This window comes from Lissotriton vulgaris, chromosome 12, assembly GCF_964263255.1.
Source record: "Lissotriton vulgaris chromosome 12, aLisVul1.2, whole genome shotgun sequence".
Lineage (NCBI taxonomy): Eukaryota > Metazoa > Chordata > Amphibia > Caudata > Salamandridae > Lissotriton > Lissotriton vulgaris.
The window spans coordinates 607,158,542-607,177,291 of NC_141700.1; the positions used below are offsets into that span (position 1 = coordinate 607,158,542).

The 18,750-nt window shown below is 44.7% G+C and overlaps 1 protein-coding gene across 1 annotated transcript in view; it reads right to left on the reverse strand.

Moving 5' to 3' along the window:
* LOC147677835 (polycystin-1-like protein 2) overlaps positions 1 to 18,750 on the reverse strand; it is a 434,899-nt gene that overhangs the window by 166,719 nt on the left and 249,430 nt on the right. The window contains exon 6 of the mRNA XM_086945590.1: positions 6,074 to 6,287. Coding sequence (XP_086801716.1) covers positions 6,074 to 6,287 — 214 coding nt within the window. The remainder of the gene's footprint in view (positions 1 to 6,073; positions 6,288 to 18,750) is intronic.

Genomic DNA, 18,750 nt, shown 5'->3' on the forward strand with positions numbered 1-18,750 from the left:
ATGGGTGACTCTAACATAACAACCTCAAGCCTCTAACTTGAAGTTCCTAGTGTTCTCATTGTTCTGTATCTTTTACAGTAGATAGTAAGTCGAAATAGTACTCACCCTTGAGCAGCCGAACATTCTGCTGCCTCTTCCGCTTCAGTTTCTGTTGATGTTTTGAATGGATCTGATTGACTCCTTCAGGTAAGACCGCTCAATGTTCATACCGAGGTCACCTGCACATCCACTAATATCCTTATCAAGTGTTTTAGAATGGAACTCGCTTTGTGCTCTTTAATCCGAAATCGGGGCGTATGCTCTGCTCCATCACCTTTAACACCATGAGCCTACCAGGGACTCAGTGACTCTCAGAGACTATATATGTACCTATAGAAAGTCCCCTCATGTCATCTTGTCTTTTGATTGCGCATGCTTTTTGATTACACATGTTTTACACATATAACATGTATACAGTATGCAAGTCTAAATGGTCATGTTCAGATACCTTTTCCTTAATACTCTTATTTAGTAAGTGTTTAAACTTCACTGCATAGTTAAGTTTCATGATTATTCGCTTTATCAGTGTCTCAAACACTACTATATACTGCTTACTACATACAGCTATCGAATATTGTTAGTTACCTGTTCCCTGTTACACCCACCATTCTAATCCCTTCCTGCGCCGCAGATGGATGGCATTGCCGTCGCAGTTCCCAAGTTCTTTTGAGAGGGGAGGTGGGAGGGGGGAGGGGAAGAGAGGGAGGGAGGAAGGGGGGAGGGGGAAGGAGGGGGGGGAGGGGAAGAAAAAACTCTGGTTTGTTTCAGCATGCTTTCTTTATTTGAGGTTAATGCTTTTTCTCAACTGTATGTCTACAAAAGTACTGCTTTCCGATATTTCATGGGGGCCCTCGCAGAGCACTCACAGTGATCTAACTTATCGTGCTATTAGCCTATCCCCAGAAATAGTCTACAGTACCATGTTTACCACAAACCCGAAATACGTCTGCTCAATCGACACCACTGTAACAGCAATACACGCGAGACGGAACAGAACCAATGAAGCAGCTTACTCATTCATACTCAACACACACCCACCACTCTCTAACCTACTCTTCAACAATATAACACCTGAACAAGAGCAACACCATAGTAACCAATGACTCGTAATACATCTATCTCGGAGGGCCTTAATATTGTTTCCCTCAATGTTAAAGGTCTCAATCACCCGGTCAAGAGGCGAAAAGTTCTGGAGTATCTGTCCAAATCCAAGGGCGACATCCTACTCCTGCAGGAAACTAAACTGTCAAAAGATTACGCTAACTTTATAAACCAACATTGGATATCTCACAATCTTTGCTCTCCAGCAGTTAGCAAAAAGATGGGGGTTCTTACACTAATAGCTAAGAAAGCCAACATCTCCGTAGTTTCACACACTCACGATAATAACGGCCGCTTCGTCATGGCACACCTTCAGAGAAACGAAGATCATATCCATGTCATGAATGTATATGGCCCCAACAATGACGATCCAGAGTTTTGGGATTCACTAGCCCCGACCCTAGAATTCATACCCCAGGGAGAACTACTAATTATGGGTGGTGACTTCAACCTGCCACTAGACCCAATCACCGATCGTCACTCGAATTGCGCCTACCACCCTACACGTTCGCATACTAGTTTACACCGCCTATGCTCCAGATTCAACCTACACGACTCATGGAGACTCCAACACCCTGACGGCCGAGATTACACCTTCTACTCGCCTCCTCACAATTCCTACTCGAGGATAGATTATATCCTCATTAATAGCCCCTTCACTCACCTCATCGAAGAAACCAGTATTGCCCCTAAATTGATTTCCGACCACTCAAGCATACAGACCAAACTAGTGGGCTCCAGTTCCATTCTCCCCCCTAAAAGATGGAGATTCAATGACTAAATATTTTCTGAGCCGGAAAACAAACAAAAGATCGAGGATGCCATCCTAGACTACCTCAAACTTAATGACACCCCTGACGCAGACATAGCGAATGTTTGGGAGGCACTCAAAGCCACTCTGAGAGGAGTAATAATAGGCATTCGAGCTCAAGCTAACACAAAATTAAACAAAGATGTGTCCACTCTGGAAGGTAACATCAAAAAGCTGGAAACCGCCCATATGGCAGATCTCCAAAACTCGATGATTTTAAACGACCTCACCAAACTCAAATATGAATACAACTCGATACTCAGTAGAAGGGCGGGGGTCTGGGTCAATAAGTTTAAGGCTCTAAGAACGTGTGAGGGCAACAAAGCTGGAAAGATTTTAGCGTCATAACTAAAACATAAAAATAAGCAATTCAACATCGCCTCAGTTAAAGAAAGCAACAATGTCATCCAAACAAAGCAGAACCTAATTCTCAATACATTTAAATCATTTTATCAAGACCTGTACAAAAATAACCTAGACTTTAACTCGGAAGAGTGTAACAGATACCTAACCTCACTGGGTCTTCCTAAACTCAACGATGCTGATAAGGACACACTGAACTCTCCGATTACCCTACAGGAAGTATCAGCGTCCATTAAAACGCTTAAATGTAAGAAAGCACCGGGCCCTGACGGGTTCTCAGCCAGCTTCTATAAAGAACTCACGAACTCCCTGAGCCCAACTCTCCTAAAACTTTTCCAATCCTTTAGCGTAACAAAAGGTATTACCAATTTGATGAGTGAAGCTACCATCATAGTCATACCCAAAGAAGGTAAAGACCCTCTGCTAACCAAAAATTACAGGCCAATCTCCCTAATTAACTTAGATTGCAAAATGTACGCAAAGATCCTCGCCACACGTCTAAACTTACAACTCCCAAAGCTAATTAGTACATCACAAGTAGGCTTCATGAAACAGCGCATGTCTAACGACAGTACGAGGATCCTCTGTCACGTCATTGAAAAAGCCAGAATACTCGCAGCCCCGGCCGTAGCCATTACTCTCGACGCAGAGAAGGCGTTCGACAGAGTCTCCTGGTATTTCCTCAAGAGCTGCATGTCCGCCTTTAACCTGGGGGAACCATTCACTGATTTAGTTATGGCCCTATACAGTTCACCTTCCGCACGCATTGCTATAAATGGTTCATTGTCGGACTCCTTTCCCTTGGAACAAGGGACAAGACAGGGCTGCCCCCTCTCCCCCTCACTCTTCCTCTTAGCAATGGAACCCCTAATTGCTCATAAAAAAAAAAAATGAAAGCATCAAAGGTGTGAAATTCAGAGAAGTGCGTCAAACTTGCTGCCTATGCGGACGATATCCTGATTGTAACAGAATCACCAGAATCTTCCATCACTGCACTAATGACCACCATAGATACTTACTCTTCCCATTCAGGGTACAAACTCAACCGGGATAAATCTGAGGTCAAGCCACTCAATATTTTAACCCCCAAAGAGGTGCTGGGAGACTCAGGGCTATGTTGGCAACCAGAGTTTGTGAAATACCTAGGTATCGAGTTTGGTGACTCCCTCATGGAGACCCTCCATCGAAATGAAAAAATAACTTTAAATAAAATCAAGACCCAACTAGAGGGGTGGTCCCCCCGATTCATTTCTTGGTGGGGTAGGGTGGAGACCATCAAGATGATGATTTCACCTCTAGTTAATTACCTCATATCTATGCTCCCACTAACCCTCACATCTGACTTCTATCACAAATTAGACATGGCTATCTCTAATTTCCTATGGAAAGGGAAAAGAGCAAGAATCAGCATAAAAAACTTCGCTTAGACAAATCCCGGGTGGGGTCAATTTGCCAGACTTTAAAAGGTATGAGGCCGCATTTCTAGCCAAACAAGGAGCCCACTGGCTCGCTCCCTCACCTGACTATACTCCAGTATGGCTAGAAATTGAGGAGGAAATTCTAGACGGTATCTCCCCTAGCGCGGCTCTCTCATCTAACCTAAACAAGCTAACCCACTCTAAATCAATATTTCATAACACCAAATCTGCTCTCCTAAAGTTTGATAGAATCCTAGAAAACAGCATTCGGGGCTCACGAAGGGAATCCCTTTGGGACAACCGTAACATTATGTACAAGGGTAAACCCATGCACAATGAGACATGGATCAAAAAAGGCATACTATTCCCATTCCAGCTGTTTGCGGGGGCATACCCTATTCCTTTCAGTGACTTACAAATCAAATACGATCTTGCACCAATTGAATTTTATAAGTTCCTAAACGTAAAAACAGCTTTGTCCAAAACCAAACTCTCCCCGACACCACCCTCACTCCTGCCATACCTTGCCAGATTAAACAGACTAGGACACCAGGTTTCCTTTCTCTATAGACTCAGCCGTCCCCAACAATCTGGCCTTACTGCCCCAATTACACAATTCTGGAATAACCTTTCATCCAGGCCAATCACAGACTCAGATATGACCAACACATGGGTATCTTGCACGAGACACAAAATCAGCCCTACGCTGTCTCAGACAAAATACTGGCTCCTACATAAGGCCTTCTGGACCCCGGCGCGATTATTTGCACACAACCTCACCCCAGATGCCTTTTGCTGGAATTGCAAACGCACGGAGGGTGACTTGTCACACATTATCCTAGAATGCGACTGCGTGGCACAATTCTGGGGGAAGATATTCGAATTGATCTCAAAGCTATTCCACCTTTCACCAGTAAAAGAGCTCCCTTACCTAGTTTTCGGGTTCACCCAGGACCCATCCCTTGATGCAGACGATAAGGCATTACTTGACCTCCTCCTCTCGGCGGCGGTTAAAACAGTCCTCAGCAACTGGAAAGATACCAGCAAGGCCAACTACGCAGGGTGGCTGAATTGGATAATCAGCTTACGTGGAGCAGACAATATTGCACTCCTTCAGACACCGTGGCGCCCTCCCACGAGAAAACTATGGTCGACTCTTGATAACTACTTCACGTCACATAAGCCACCTTAGAATGGCCCACACACCGTCCACGACCCACCAACATATGCTCCCCGACTCCCTTCATTGCACTATTAATTATCGTAGAAAATTCTCCTTAATGAATGAGTAAAATGCTGTTGAAATACAATGTCTGTTACTAAATTGTTATTGAGTATAAGATATGGGCTCTACTGTTCTAGGCTAGATACCAGCCATGTACTTTTGTACTGACATTTACTATGATATATTGTAGCGTACAGTAATTTAGATTCGTAAAATGATGACTCATATTACGCTAATGGATTTACTTTTTATATGTCTATGCTGAAACAACCAATAAAAACTTTTGAAATTAAAAAAAGAATAAAAACAGTGACAAAAACAACAATAGATTATGGTTTTGGGGGATAAACATAGCATTGAGTCACTTCAGTGGAAAATAAAGAATGCATGGGACATTATATTCCAGCCGGTAAAACAAATAACAAAATATGATCAATATATTCTGCATTTTGTGAGTATTGTCAAAATTATTATGGAATTCTTTGTTAGAAGAAAAGCATCTAAATCAATGTCAAATGATTTGCAGGGTGTGATCTTTACTCCCACAAACTTCAGGTTTGTGCAATTTCAACTATTATTCTATTGGCCAGTATTTTTCACTACATTACTGAATACACTGAGGGTGTGGGTTGTCGCAGTATTTCATTTCACAAAACAAGTAACAAAACACTGAACTTAATCCTTAAGAGCAATCGCAAGAAACTGCAGAAACTACTGATGGAAAAGGGTTCATTTAACTATAAATAGCTATTACAGGTATGCACAATCCCAGACACAGAAAGATGGAGACATTAGGACTGGCTTAGAGAGACAGACACTGGGTCAGGAAGACAGACAGTGTAACGGAAATACACAGAGTCTCAGATAGGGGCACACAGATATAGACAGAAGGAGAGGGATGTGGGCTTGGGTAAAGTTGACACGAATATCAGGGCCAGGGTAAAGGAGCATAAATACTAAGACAGAATGCTGTGAACAGACAGAGAGACAATGGTATTGGTTACAGGCCAGAGACAGCTAGCAAACTGAGATCCAGGCAGTCACAGCATAAACAATAGCAAAAGATCACTCAAGGCAAAATATACCTCGTCTACTTGGTCATCCTAGGGTTATTACCTGAACTAGTAGAATTCTCAGTACTCTTGATCAAAGTGGAGATGTTATTGTGCCATAGAGATAGCTCCAGGGGAATATTTTCAGTCACCTTAGCAATTACCACCAGTGTGCTGCTCAGTGACGCAACTTGCAAGGTTACCAGCACCATGTTTCCTCCAGGGGCTTTGAAAATGGATGGGCTTGTTGAAGCAGTATCTGGCCTTGGTAGAAAGATCTAGGTTTTGAAAAACACAAAAACAAGGCTGACATGTAGTCCCAGAACATTGGTACATGGATATCTAACACACAGGCATCATCTGGTCATGAGGCCACAGGAGAATAGCTTCTCTCCATTTTACAAATCTCCAATCCAACCTTTAATGAAAGCATATTTTTATTTGTAATTTTCACAGATCTTGTGAGACGGTGGGTGATGGATATTCTACCAAAGCAGGTCTAAGAATGTGAAAATAATTGTTAATGGGATTTTCAAATTCCTAGTTTAAAACAAGAGGTAAACCCACAATATGCCTTGTGCCAATAAGAGTATATGCAAATAACGGATACTGAAATTGAGGTCAGTACTAGTTACAAGTCATCTGTCCTTGCAGCATTAATTTGGTCAGACATTGTTGTGGAATATCTGAAAAAGTGGTTCCTACTGAATCACCAAGAGAGTGCTTCAGACAATCAAATTAAAACAGCACTAGCAAGAGTGTCTGCGGGTGTCAATGGTGTATCAAATATTGCCATGCATCCCAAGATGGTGGTACCCAAGAGAATGGTAAAAGCACGGTGAAGGGCCACAAAGAGGACGGTCCCATTTAATTGTATACCAATACATGTAGATTCAAACAAGGGATTCTAATGCATTAGTGTATTAAGGGCATAGAAAAAAACTGTGCCTCTTATCCACGTTTGAGCACAATGCTTCAACAGAAAGAAAAGAAATGGCACTGTGTCCAGGTTTACAGCTGTAGCATAACATAGGTCATAAAACGATATTAACATGAAATGCATATCGTCATGAAGAGCTGTAAGGGAATGAAAACAACCATCATTACATATTGAGCGCATTTTGCATTATTAAAGAATGAAATTATTAAAGTATGAATATGGAATTTCACAATATACAGTTTTCCTATAAATATACTAACTAAATAGTACACATCAATTGCTTTCAGAAAACTTTACATAAGTATTAATTGCAAAAGTCAGAGACAATGAAACTTTTAGTTACATATACAACTGTTGCACTCAAAAAGTCTCACACATGCCACAATGTGAATATGAATATATTAAAGTTAGTTACATGATGTAATTTCTTTGAAATACAGCATTACATAATTTCAATGTTTTCAGTAATGGAAGCAATCTGTGGTCTGGGGCTTGATTGCTGTGGGTGCAGGATGCCATTTGTTGAGGCTGTATATAATTTGGTAGGTCATTAGCGTTGGGACAGGAATGTCCTCTGCATGGTATATGGGTATGTTCCCTTGCCTTGAGTGCACAAGTGTGTCTAAATCTGGGCTTTTTATTTTGGTCCCCGTGTCAGTTATTGTGTGGGCAGACAACTAGGCCCGTCTCGAACTATGAGAGATCCTGGACCTATTCTGTGACCTGGGAGTGTGCTGAACACTACCATTGGACTACTGTTCCCTTCATGGCCATAGTCTATAGAGTGATGGTGGCAGCATACCACAGTTAAAAAATCTATATCATGACCAGACCTTTTTATCTGGGTCACTTGAGATGAGGCCTGCTGGCCCTACTATATATAAAGACACTGAAGTAAGGGAAGAAAGACAGGGCTGCCTTTTAGAAAATAGTCATCCTGAGCACTGCCATTTGGTTGATGGTAGAGGTGAGGGCTGGGACTGCATACTCTTTTGTATACTTGAATCACTGACATAATATCGAAACCAACAATCTCATGGCAAAAAAACCCCAACTTACTTACCTGTACACGGTGGTTCTCCAGTATTGATATCTTTCATAGATTCACATGCTTGAATCTTCCCCATCTTCATAGCGGGAGACTCACGGTATTAGAAATATAGCAGTATAAAAGAAAAACTCCATGAAAACCAATACAAATACATTACACTTTGGAAACCCATCACCATCATTATATGGTCCAAAAATCAACCAATGAGACGCCAGCCCCGAGATCACAATCCCCTGCCGAGCCACCACATCTCAGATTTACAGCACCAGTGTGAGCCAAGGGTAGTTATCAGAGGTAAAAGTGGTCTTCCGTACAAAACGAGGAGATGGGCGGGCCACATGTGAATCTATGAAAGATATCAATTCTGGAGAACCACAGTATACAGGTAAGTAACTTGTCTTTTCTCCAGGAGTGAATTTTCATATATTCACATGCTTGAATCAGAATGGAAAGCAGTATCTCATCCATGAAAAGTGTTTTAAGGCTAAGGCCCCTTTTTCTTTATGGTTCAAATAGTGCACTTTCGTCGGGGGTCCTATGCCCGGTGACCCCCTGGGGAGCCCGGGTTGTCGGACTGGCCCCCGCGAGTGGCGAAATACCGACCCTGCCTGTTGTGTGAGCGCTCGCTGTTGTCATCAGCCCCGTGTGTGCCTGGTTCCTGGGCGGTGTTTCAGGGATCCAAATCCTGCCTCGTCTCATGCCGGAGGAGATGGGGGAGACTGACGGTACACCATCGCTGAGGTCCGTAATGGCCGCCATTGGGGCGCTCCGCTCTCACTTTGCCGTCCTGTGCCAACGGCTGTCTGTAAAGCTGGATAACGCACACTTTGAACCAGAAGCGGAGAATCCGACAAGTTGTCAGCATGCCTTGGACCCCGTGGATTATTCTCCGCACCATTTAGAGACCCCCGGACGGAAGCCTGTTTTAGCCTATTTTGATGACTCTGGCCTTATGGAGGGTGCACCTGTGATCGTCGTTGGCTTTCCCTGCTCCATTCCTGTTCGACGGAACATTGTTGCTAAAGGTTTTTACCGCCAAGGACAGTTCTTCAGTGACTTTCGGAGAGGTTTGTCTTCCTTCTTCATCCTCTATTGTCGAATTTTCGGATGCTGCCATTTTGTCTCCTCTCCTCGATCCGTCGCCATTGTTTTGAACTTTCTTGGACGCTTCGCTTTCTTCGTGATTGCTGTGGCTTGGACGACATGGGCTTTCGTGAAGAACCGAACTGGTCAGGGTTGACTTTGACATTCGGGGTTAGCTTTTCTATCTGTTTTATGCCGGACATGCACCGTGTATACTACTGGGAGACGGGAGGTTTTTATTGGAGTTCTCCCCATGTACGTGTTCAATACTTGCTTTAATAGTCGACATGGAATTTGGGGAGGCTGCTGCTGGTGGGGTGTAATGAGGACCGGGAGTGTGGCTCTCCTCCTCCGCTTTCTTTCCTTTCTTTAGGGCAGTTCTGGGGCGACAGGCACGCTGTTAGTGGGGTTGGCCGTAGCCATTACAGGGGTGCAGGGTGGTGGGTGTTGGGGGGGGGGGTTTATTATTTTAGTTTGTTTTGTTCTATGGTCTCTTTCTTTTCTCTTTCTCTTAGGTGGGGCTTCCTTTCCTCTTCAGTAGGTTGGCTGTCTCTTTCTATCTCACTTCTTTCTCTATTTGGTGTCTATACTTGCCTATGCCTTACTATCTCTGGAGGGTGGGTTTTCGGGATGATGCTCTAGCTGAATCGCTCGCTATTATACTGATTTTTGCTCCTTGTTTGCCTTAGCAGGCGTAGTATGTTTAAGGCTGTAATGTTCATCACCTGGTTCTGATTACACTGCGGGGTGCGTCCCCCCCCATCTCCTCTTAATTCTATTCTATGGTGTGACACCATCGATAGTGCAGCCACTACTGCTTCTTCATAACCAAAAAAATGAAACCTTTGATATCCTTCGCTTCATGGCACATGCAATCATAAGCTATGCTTGTCTCGTTGATATTACGCGGTCGTATACATTTACATGCTACCTGAATCTATATCCTGAGTTTGCGGCCGGCCCCTGTGGTTGTAGGCCTGCGCTTGTAATGCTTTGATGATTCAATAAAGGTTTAAAAAAAAAATAGTGCACTTTCAAATACTACGAGATCTTCTAGCTTACTTACTGGAATTTTGTGTCTCAGGGTGTTTAAAATAACTAAGATCACATAAACATAAAATATCATGAAGAAAAAATAGTATCATGCATTACTTATATACAAGTATATATCCTTTTAAAAATAAAAAGTACCTTAAATGAACAGTCGGCAGAGTACAGCCTGTCCCACTGTTGAATCTCCTTTCCATGCTGTGTCCAGACAGTAGTGCCTGGTGAATGTATGGATATTTGACCAAGTTGCTGCTCTGCAAATGTCTGGAAGCAATACTCCCGCGAATAATGCAGCATAAGTAGCCATCTTCCTTGTCGAATGTGCTTTAACCTTTGAAGTTAAAGGCCTTCCAGCCTTCTCATGACAGAATGAAATAGTAGAATATATTCATCTGGAAATGCTACTTCTGGATAAAGCCAACCCCTTCCTGGGAGTAGCGAAAGCAATTAACAGTTGATTTGATTTTCTAAAAGAATGTGTTCTGTCAATATAAAATCTTAAGCATCTTCTGACATACAATGTGTGAAAAGATCTTTACGCTATAGAAGTTGGATTTTTGAAATATGTAGGAAGGACGATAAGTTCGTTTAAGTGGAATGACATTGGAACTTTTGGAATGAATTTTGGATTTTTTCTCAGCACTACTTTATCTTTTTTGAACTGCATAAAAGGTTCAGATATTGAAAAGGCCTGGATCTTACGACTCTTCTGGCTGATGTCAGAGCCAGAAGAAGAGCTACTTCCCATGACACGAACTTCAAATCAGCTCTATTAATGGATTCAAAAGGTGGTTTCATCATCTGTGAAACGACTGTATTAAGTTGCCAAGGCACTGCCAGGCGTCTTATTGGAGGGAATACCCTGAACAGACCCTTCATAAACTCCTTTATTACTCTATTAGACCAAAGAGAAGATTTCCCCGGCCGTCTGCGATATCTTGAGATCGCTGCAAGATGCACCTTTAGAGATGCATGGGTTAATCCTCCTTTGGCTAAATATAGCAGATATGGTAAAATCTAATTTGGTGTTGAAAGCAAAGGGTGTAGAGAGTGATCCAAACACTACTGGCAAAACCATTTCCACTTTGCTGCATATGTTTTATAGGTGGACATTGCTCTTGAGTGAGTCAGAAACCTCAAACGGATCATCGGTCCACGGAGCACGGAAGGAGGCTCACGCGACTTGCCAGACTTTGGATTAACTTGTGACCAGCTACGCCTTGCCGGACCCGCTGCGCGGGGCCCGCCGCGCACAGAGACTCCCTGTGGGGCATAGAGGGGGAGCCCTACAGCCAGCAACATCTTTTGGACACCGGCGGGGCTGCGAGCAGCCTAGCAGGGACTCCATTGACCAGGAGTCCCTGTGGCCGCTCTCCCTGCCGGCAACGCCCCCTGACAAGCGGAGTGAAAACCTAGCGTTTCCCTTGCCTAAGCGGGAAACCTCAAACGGATCATCGGTCCACGGAGCACGGAAGGAGGCTCACGCGACTTGCCAGACTTTGGATTAACTTGTGACCAGCAACGCCTTGCCGGACCCGCAGCGCGGGTCCTGCCGCGCACAGACACTCCCTGTGGGGCATAGAGGTGGAGCCCTACAGCCAGCAACATCTTTTGGACACCGGTGGGGCTGCGAGCAGCCTAGCAGGGACTCCATTGACCAGGAGTCCCTGCGTGCAACACCTGTGGCCGCTCTCCCTGCCGGCAACGCCCCCTGCCCTCCCCTATTTCACAGGGTGGAGCACCCGCTGCGCGTGAGCGACCAGGGCGAAGACCGGGCAAAGAGCGGGCCGTCTGAGGCCGTTCGAGTACGGCAGAGTCCGGCCCGGGCCCACCCCCCCTGGCCGTTTGGAGGCACTTAAGGTAGGCGGCGGTCTTTATCATACTAACCCTTGCCTTCTGGTTTTGCAAGGACGGATTAAAAATAACTGTGAGATCTTTCATCCCATCTACTTCTTATAATGCCCTTAAGGTCAGGCAAAGAACGAACAGTCCAAATCCATACCACCAAGGGAGTCGTATCAGGCCCCCTTGACGCCTTTATTACACGGGCCACGGGCATATTGGAGAAGGAAATTGCCATGGTCGAAAAAAGACTCTCGCTTGACCTTATCAGCGGAAAGCGCTCATCGCTGGGGGGACTAGCCACCATTACCAGCCCTGTACCACATGCCGCTTTTAATTGTGTTCTAACCTCTTCCACGGACGCGATCGTCCATCTAGAAAGTGTGGGGGTGAGTCCAACTGTCCCTATCCTGGAGGAAGATGGGTACAGTACAGATGACTCACAAGCTAGCCAGGGGGGCGATTTACAGACTAGCGGGGGGCTCAAACCTAGCCAGTTATCTAGATACCTTCCCCTTAATGTCTCTAACACTGCTGAAACTACCGATTCTCCAAATATAAATACTGACCTTAATAACAAAAAGAGAAAGCAAGACTCTAAACTGTCGGGGTGAGAGAACGAAAGATCCCAAAAATAAACGATGTCTCAGACAAAGGGAGCCAGGGTTCTGAGCATCCTTTTGACACACAAAATCCCTCTGTGTTTTCTAATATGTTGTGCCCTTCCCTCACTACATTGGGTTCTTCAAACACCTGCCCTTTGTGTCTTAACAGCGACGAAATACTGTTAGTAAAAATGGAGGCCATGTTCAAAACTTTATTACTACCTGTTTTGGAGCGGACAAGCCTAATGACCTCAGAAATTGACAGCATGGAGGCTATAATTAACTCAAACCATGCCATGCTACAAAAACTATCTGGCACTAGTCATATGGGAGTTAGCAAAACACAAACAGCCCCATAAAACTTAGTTAGTAATAATTTGGCAATGAGCAATTCATCCCATAACAAAACTTTAGGGCCAACCACCACCAATACGCTCACAGGGGGGGAGAAGCAAAAAGCCACATCCTCTAAACCAGCCACGAGTACTCTAACACAGGCATCCAAGACAAAGATCATGGACAAACACAACTCCTGTGGGCAACAAAGTACGGGACCATCCCAACAAATTAAAATAAACCCTGCCCCCCCCCCCCCGTCCACATAGAGACACTGCTGGCCAACGCACTAACACCAACCATAGGGAGGGGAGTCGCAGAAGATTTACCACCCCTCGCGCTGATCTACCGATCGAAGCAACCCAACACACAATAGTTTTGACAGGTGTTGCCCCACTAAATGCAGGCAGTAAGGAGTCATATGGGGATCTCCGTAACAAAGTAATCTTCTGGTTAAATAAAAATCGACCTTTACCCCCCTCCTCTCCTACTGAGATATTATTTGTAAGAAGAGTGGACTGGGTGGGTCATGGGACCAAGGACCTGGAGGGAGATTGCATCTTGATCTCGTTTAAGGACCCATGGGTGGTAGATTCCATCCAAAGAGAAGCTAGATTTGCTAGACAGGGGGATGTACAAACTTTGGGCCTATCGTACTTCTACCCTCATAGGCAAAGACCCATCCAACCATACCCCACCTTCCGTCAGGCCCCAGCCATAAGACACCCCTTGGCATTAACCCCTCTTGACCGCCAACGCCCATTCCTCTTTAATCACTTTGGCCCCCTCTCCGATCTTGAGGCCATAGATTGACTTCACATAACACCCAGTGAGTCTTCCTCTGCTAAAGTAGCTGGCCACGAGCCAATTGGGTATAGCATGGAGACCCCGCATCCAATAGACAACTTAGATGCAGTTGAGGGAGGCCTAGAGACTAGGGCGTCTAATCTACCTGCACCCAGAGATGATCAAGAGGCTATGATAAATGTTGATTCCATGGATAATGCCAAGCTCACGGAGAATAAGAAGGATAGGGGGCATAAACAGGCACCTATTCTAGCTTCACCTTTGCAACTTCCCCCTGTGGTTCCAATCTCTGACAACCTGAAAATCTTATCTTGGAATATCGCAGGAATCAAGGCCCGCTTGTCCTCTGCAGATTGGCTGGATTTTGTGGATAAATATGACATTATTTTGCTCCAAGAAACCTGAGCAACTGAACCAGTCTTTAAGTTGGGCTATGCCAATTTCTTTAAACCTGCGATTAAAGGGGGCAAAGGGCGTGCCTCAGGTGGCTTAATGATCTGGGTGAAGCAGTCATTGGGTCTTTATCCAACAGAGCTACCTGTTCAGCACCCAGATCTTCTTTCAATCAAACTGAGTAAGGCTAATCAACGGGATCTGTACATCTTTAACATATATGCCAGAGGCTTGCCTGGTGGCCGTAGCCCGCCATTGTTGAACATTATCGACCACAAACTTGTTGAAATGGGCAGTGGGAATGTCACCATCTTAGCTGGAGACTTAAATTGCACCATAGAGCCATTGTTTGATATGGGGGACAGTTGGAGCACGGCTGAGGATGCTGCTTGGGACATCCCTGATTTAATAGTTGATAAAATGGCTAAAGCAACCGAGGCGGCAGTGAACTGGATGGCACTCTGCCTAAACAGGGGATTCCGAGCTTGTAATGGCCGCACAAGTTCGGATAAAGAAGCCAATTGTACTTTCGATAATGGCCTAAGGCGGAGCCGCATTGACTATGTCTTGTTAAAGCTGGAATATTGGCCCTTACTAGTAGACATGGTAGTAATACAGCGCCCGGAAAGTGACCATAATCCGCTGTTACTATCATTGAAACTACCAGATTTAAAGAGACTAGAGGAGCCCACCACCTCACAAACAGGGGACGTTTTGTTAACCAATGACAGGAGGTGGTTGAAATGGTCCCGGATTATGGAGGATAAATCCTTATGGGACAATGTTAACACAATGGCCAATAATGTGTATAACGACATGTTAAAAATTGATCTGTTGGGGGGAAGCCCGGGCTTGGCAAACAATGTTATTAATCTCCACATTAGTTGCTTTGACCATCTAAAGTCCCTACTTTCCCTCCCTTGCCGGAGTGCTTCCACCAAAGCTAATCCCCTTCCCCAGAAATGGTATAACAAAAAATGTAGGGAGGCCCACTCTGATCTTATTAAAACTATTAAATCTCGGGACATGGTCGCAGTCAAAGCGGCCAGGCTCCATTATAGAAAAACCCAGTGGGAATCCAAACGGGAGTGGGAGGACAGGTTTTGGTCAGATCTCTTGGATGCCTCCACCTCAAACAATCAGAAAAAGTTTTGGGATCTAGTCAAGTGGGGGAAGGACCCGGACTCGTGTACCCCGGCTAACCATGTACCCCTAGACGAGTGGGTAACATTCTATTCTGCCCAATTCAGAGCCGATGACTCCAAAGCCCTAAAATCCTCGGGCAGGTCACCCCCGTTACACACCCACGGGGAGAAACTCATTTTCTCAGTATCAGAGGCCGAGCTGGCCTTGGGCTTGACCCTGCGAGGGAAAGCTCCGGGCATGGATCTCATATCAGCGGACTTATTTAAATCTAATCCAGCCTAGTGGCTTCCTTATATAACCATGATCGCTAACTCATTAGTTAAAGGAGCCACGATCCCAAAATCATGGAAGGGAGCGGAGATAATTCCAATATTTAAAAAAGGCGATAGGTTTAAGCCAGGGAATTACCGCCCTATTAGTCTCATTGATTCCATACAAAAAATCATCGCACGTATGGTCTTGGGACGGGTCCAGGGCTGGATTGAAACAGAGGACATATTATCTCCCATGCAGGCGGGCTTTAGATCAGGAATAAGCACCATAGATCAGGTGTTTAGACTCTGCCTGATCTATTGGAAAGTGGTCTTGCTTGGCGGCGGTACCATCTTTGCTGCATTCATCGACCTAAAATCCGCCTTCGACCTGGTGCCAAGGGACAAACTGTGGGGAGTGTTGGAAAACTTAGGATGTCCACCAGAACTACTTGACCTCATAATTAAATTCCATGAGGATAATTATGCGAGGGTGAGGTGGGGAGGCCAGGGACAAGTGACGGAAACATTTCCCGTAACTAGAGGTGTCCGTCAGGGGTGCGTCCTGGCACCAACACTTTTCCTCTTATTCATCGACCAAGTGGTGAAATTTTTTATGGACACCCCCACTGATGCCCCAATGTTGGCTGGGACGAGATTCCCACTGCTCATCTTCGCCGATGACACCTTACTCCTCTCTAGAACACGCAGCGGGCTGCAGCGGGCTTTGGACCGCTTTGAGGAGTTTTGTGCCATTAACAATCTTGCGGTGAATGTTGGGAAAACAAAGTTTATGGTTTTTTCTAGAAACCATCCTGTCCGGAGTTCCGTGAGGTTGAATGAAGTTAATCTCGAGCAAGTCGAGACCATGACCTACCTGGGGGTCACCCTTGACAGCTGCTTGAGATGGAAAGATCAAATTAACACCCAACATCTCAAGCTTGCACGGTTAACGGGCTGTCTCATAAAAGAGCAAAAGAGATCCACCACCAAGCGGGTCCTCCCAGCCCTCAAGATCTATGAAGCCAAAATTACTACTGCTATTCTATATGGCGCAGATCTTTGGGGCTATATGGATCTCCTTAACCTCTTTAAAACCCAATGCAAGTTCCTACGGAACCTAGTAGGCCTACCACAGTCGACTCCCTCAATCCCCCTTTGTCTGGATTTAGGGTGCCCTCCGATCAACGAGATGGCTAGATTTAGGTTGGTGGCCCTTTGGAGACGAATATGGACCTCTCCTGACCGGTCTCTTTTCGCAAAAGAACTAGCAGAAGTCAGGTCAATCAGTGGATCTGGAAAAATCCCATGGCTCCAAGCTGTAAAAACCATACTCATTGACATGGGCTATGAACAGCTTTGGATATCCCCTTTATCCAATGCTTTCCCCTCTAAACAAGAGTTCAAAACCTTGTATTGGGCTTCGATTCGCCTAAATCGAGTCTCACTTTCCAGCAATGTCAGTCTCACGGGCAGGTTTCTAACATTTAAGCTAGATCTGTCCCGAGAGCCCTATTGGGATGTCATAACCAAACCGCTGGACAAGAAACTGTATCATCAGTTCAGAGTGGGGGCTCTGCCTTTGAACACTTTTGCAAACAAATGGTCTACAGGGGTATCGATTTTCTGTAAAGGCTGCCCGGGACAGAAAGAATCAGAGGGTCATTTTCTTTTTGCTTGCCCTAGTTATTCAGTGCCTCGAAATAAATGGTTAAAACCACTGTTCCAGCGCTTACCATTTAAAACATCTGCCGAAGCCATCTGGGCGCTAAAGATTAACACCTCTGAGGTCTTTGTAGTGAGTCTGGCTAAATATTTGGGCTGGGCCTGGCTTATAAGGTTAAAACACACGTCAAAGTTGCCAGAGCCCGCACATAGTGCTTCATAAAGTGGCATATCCTGCATACTGCTTAAAACATCTGTTTTCTATTATTTGCACCTTTTGCACTTTAAGCATGAAATGGTTTCCTATTGATCGACATGATTCGAAATGTATCACTAAAACATCATGTTTTTAAATCAGGTTTCTCTTCCTAGATGTTTAATACTTTTTTTTTTAATTCTTTTAAAATCAATTTACTCAAGGTTATTATTGTATGGTTTAGATGGTTTGTTTCAAATGTACATAGTCTTTGCCCATTAACGTTTTGCATTCCTTTCTTTGCAAAAGTTTTTTTAAACTTATTGTTTGATTTATTAATGTATTATAATGTGTCTTTTATGATTTGTCAAAAATCGAAATAAAGACTTGAAACCTGAACCTGAGTCAGAATATCACAACATTCCTAAGGAATATTCAAGGATTGGAATTTGTGCACATTAGATTCCAAGCCAATAAATTGAGTGAGCTTATTTGGGGATGTACCACTGGTCCCTTGTTCATCGATATTAGATTATGCACTGGTGGAAATTGAACACGAGGGAACACATACATTTGCAAAAGCTCTGTGAACCAGAGCTGCCTCAGCCATGCCGGCGCTATGAGTATCAGGTGCAATGGTTCCAATTTCATTTTCCTCAGCCCCCTCGGAATTAGAGGGAATGGGGGAAATGCATAAGCAAACATTCCCTTCCATTGTAGTTGAAGATCATTCCCCCATGATCCTATTTCTGCTCACAAACCTTTTGCATTTCTTGTTGTCTCGAGTGGCAAAAAGATCCAACCTGTGAGTTCCCCATAGGTGGAATATCTGAAGAAATCGATGTTGGTCTAGTTCCCATTCGTGGCATAAGCTTGCCGACCTGCTTAATGAGTCTGCCCATGTATTGTGGGTTACTGGGACATGCTGAACCTGTAAAGTGATATTGTGCTTTAGGAGCCACTGCCAGATTTCTTGAGCTTGTGCTGATAAGGTTTTCAACCTTGTTGCCCCTTGCCTTACTAGATAAAACATAGTATTTGTGTTGTCTGTTCTGACAAGGACTGGGGAATTGTTAATTCTGGGAAGGAACGTCTGAAGACCTAAAAACACTGCTTTTAGTTCCAACCAATTGATGTGCATCTTCGCTTCTTGCCAGTTCCAATTGCCTTGTATTTCCAGGTTCTGCAGATGTGCCCCCCATCCTTGTAAGGATGCATCCGTTGTCATAATGTAACTGGGAGGTGGAGGTTCGAAAAGTAGGCCTGCAGAGATATTATTTCTTATCCCCCACTGTCATGCCCAGGCAGTAGGCACTAGGACCCTGGGGTCAGAGGTGTGGGGAAGGGGACACCGGACACCACTTCCGGTTAGGGGA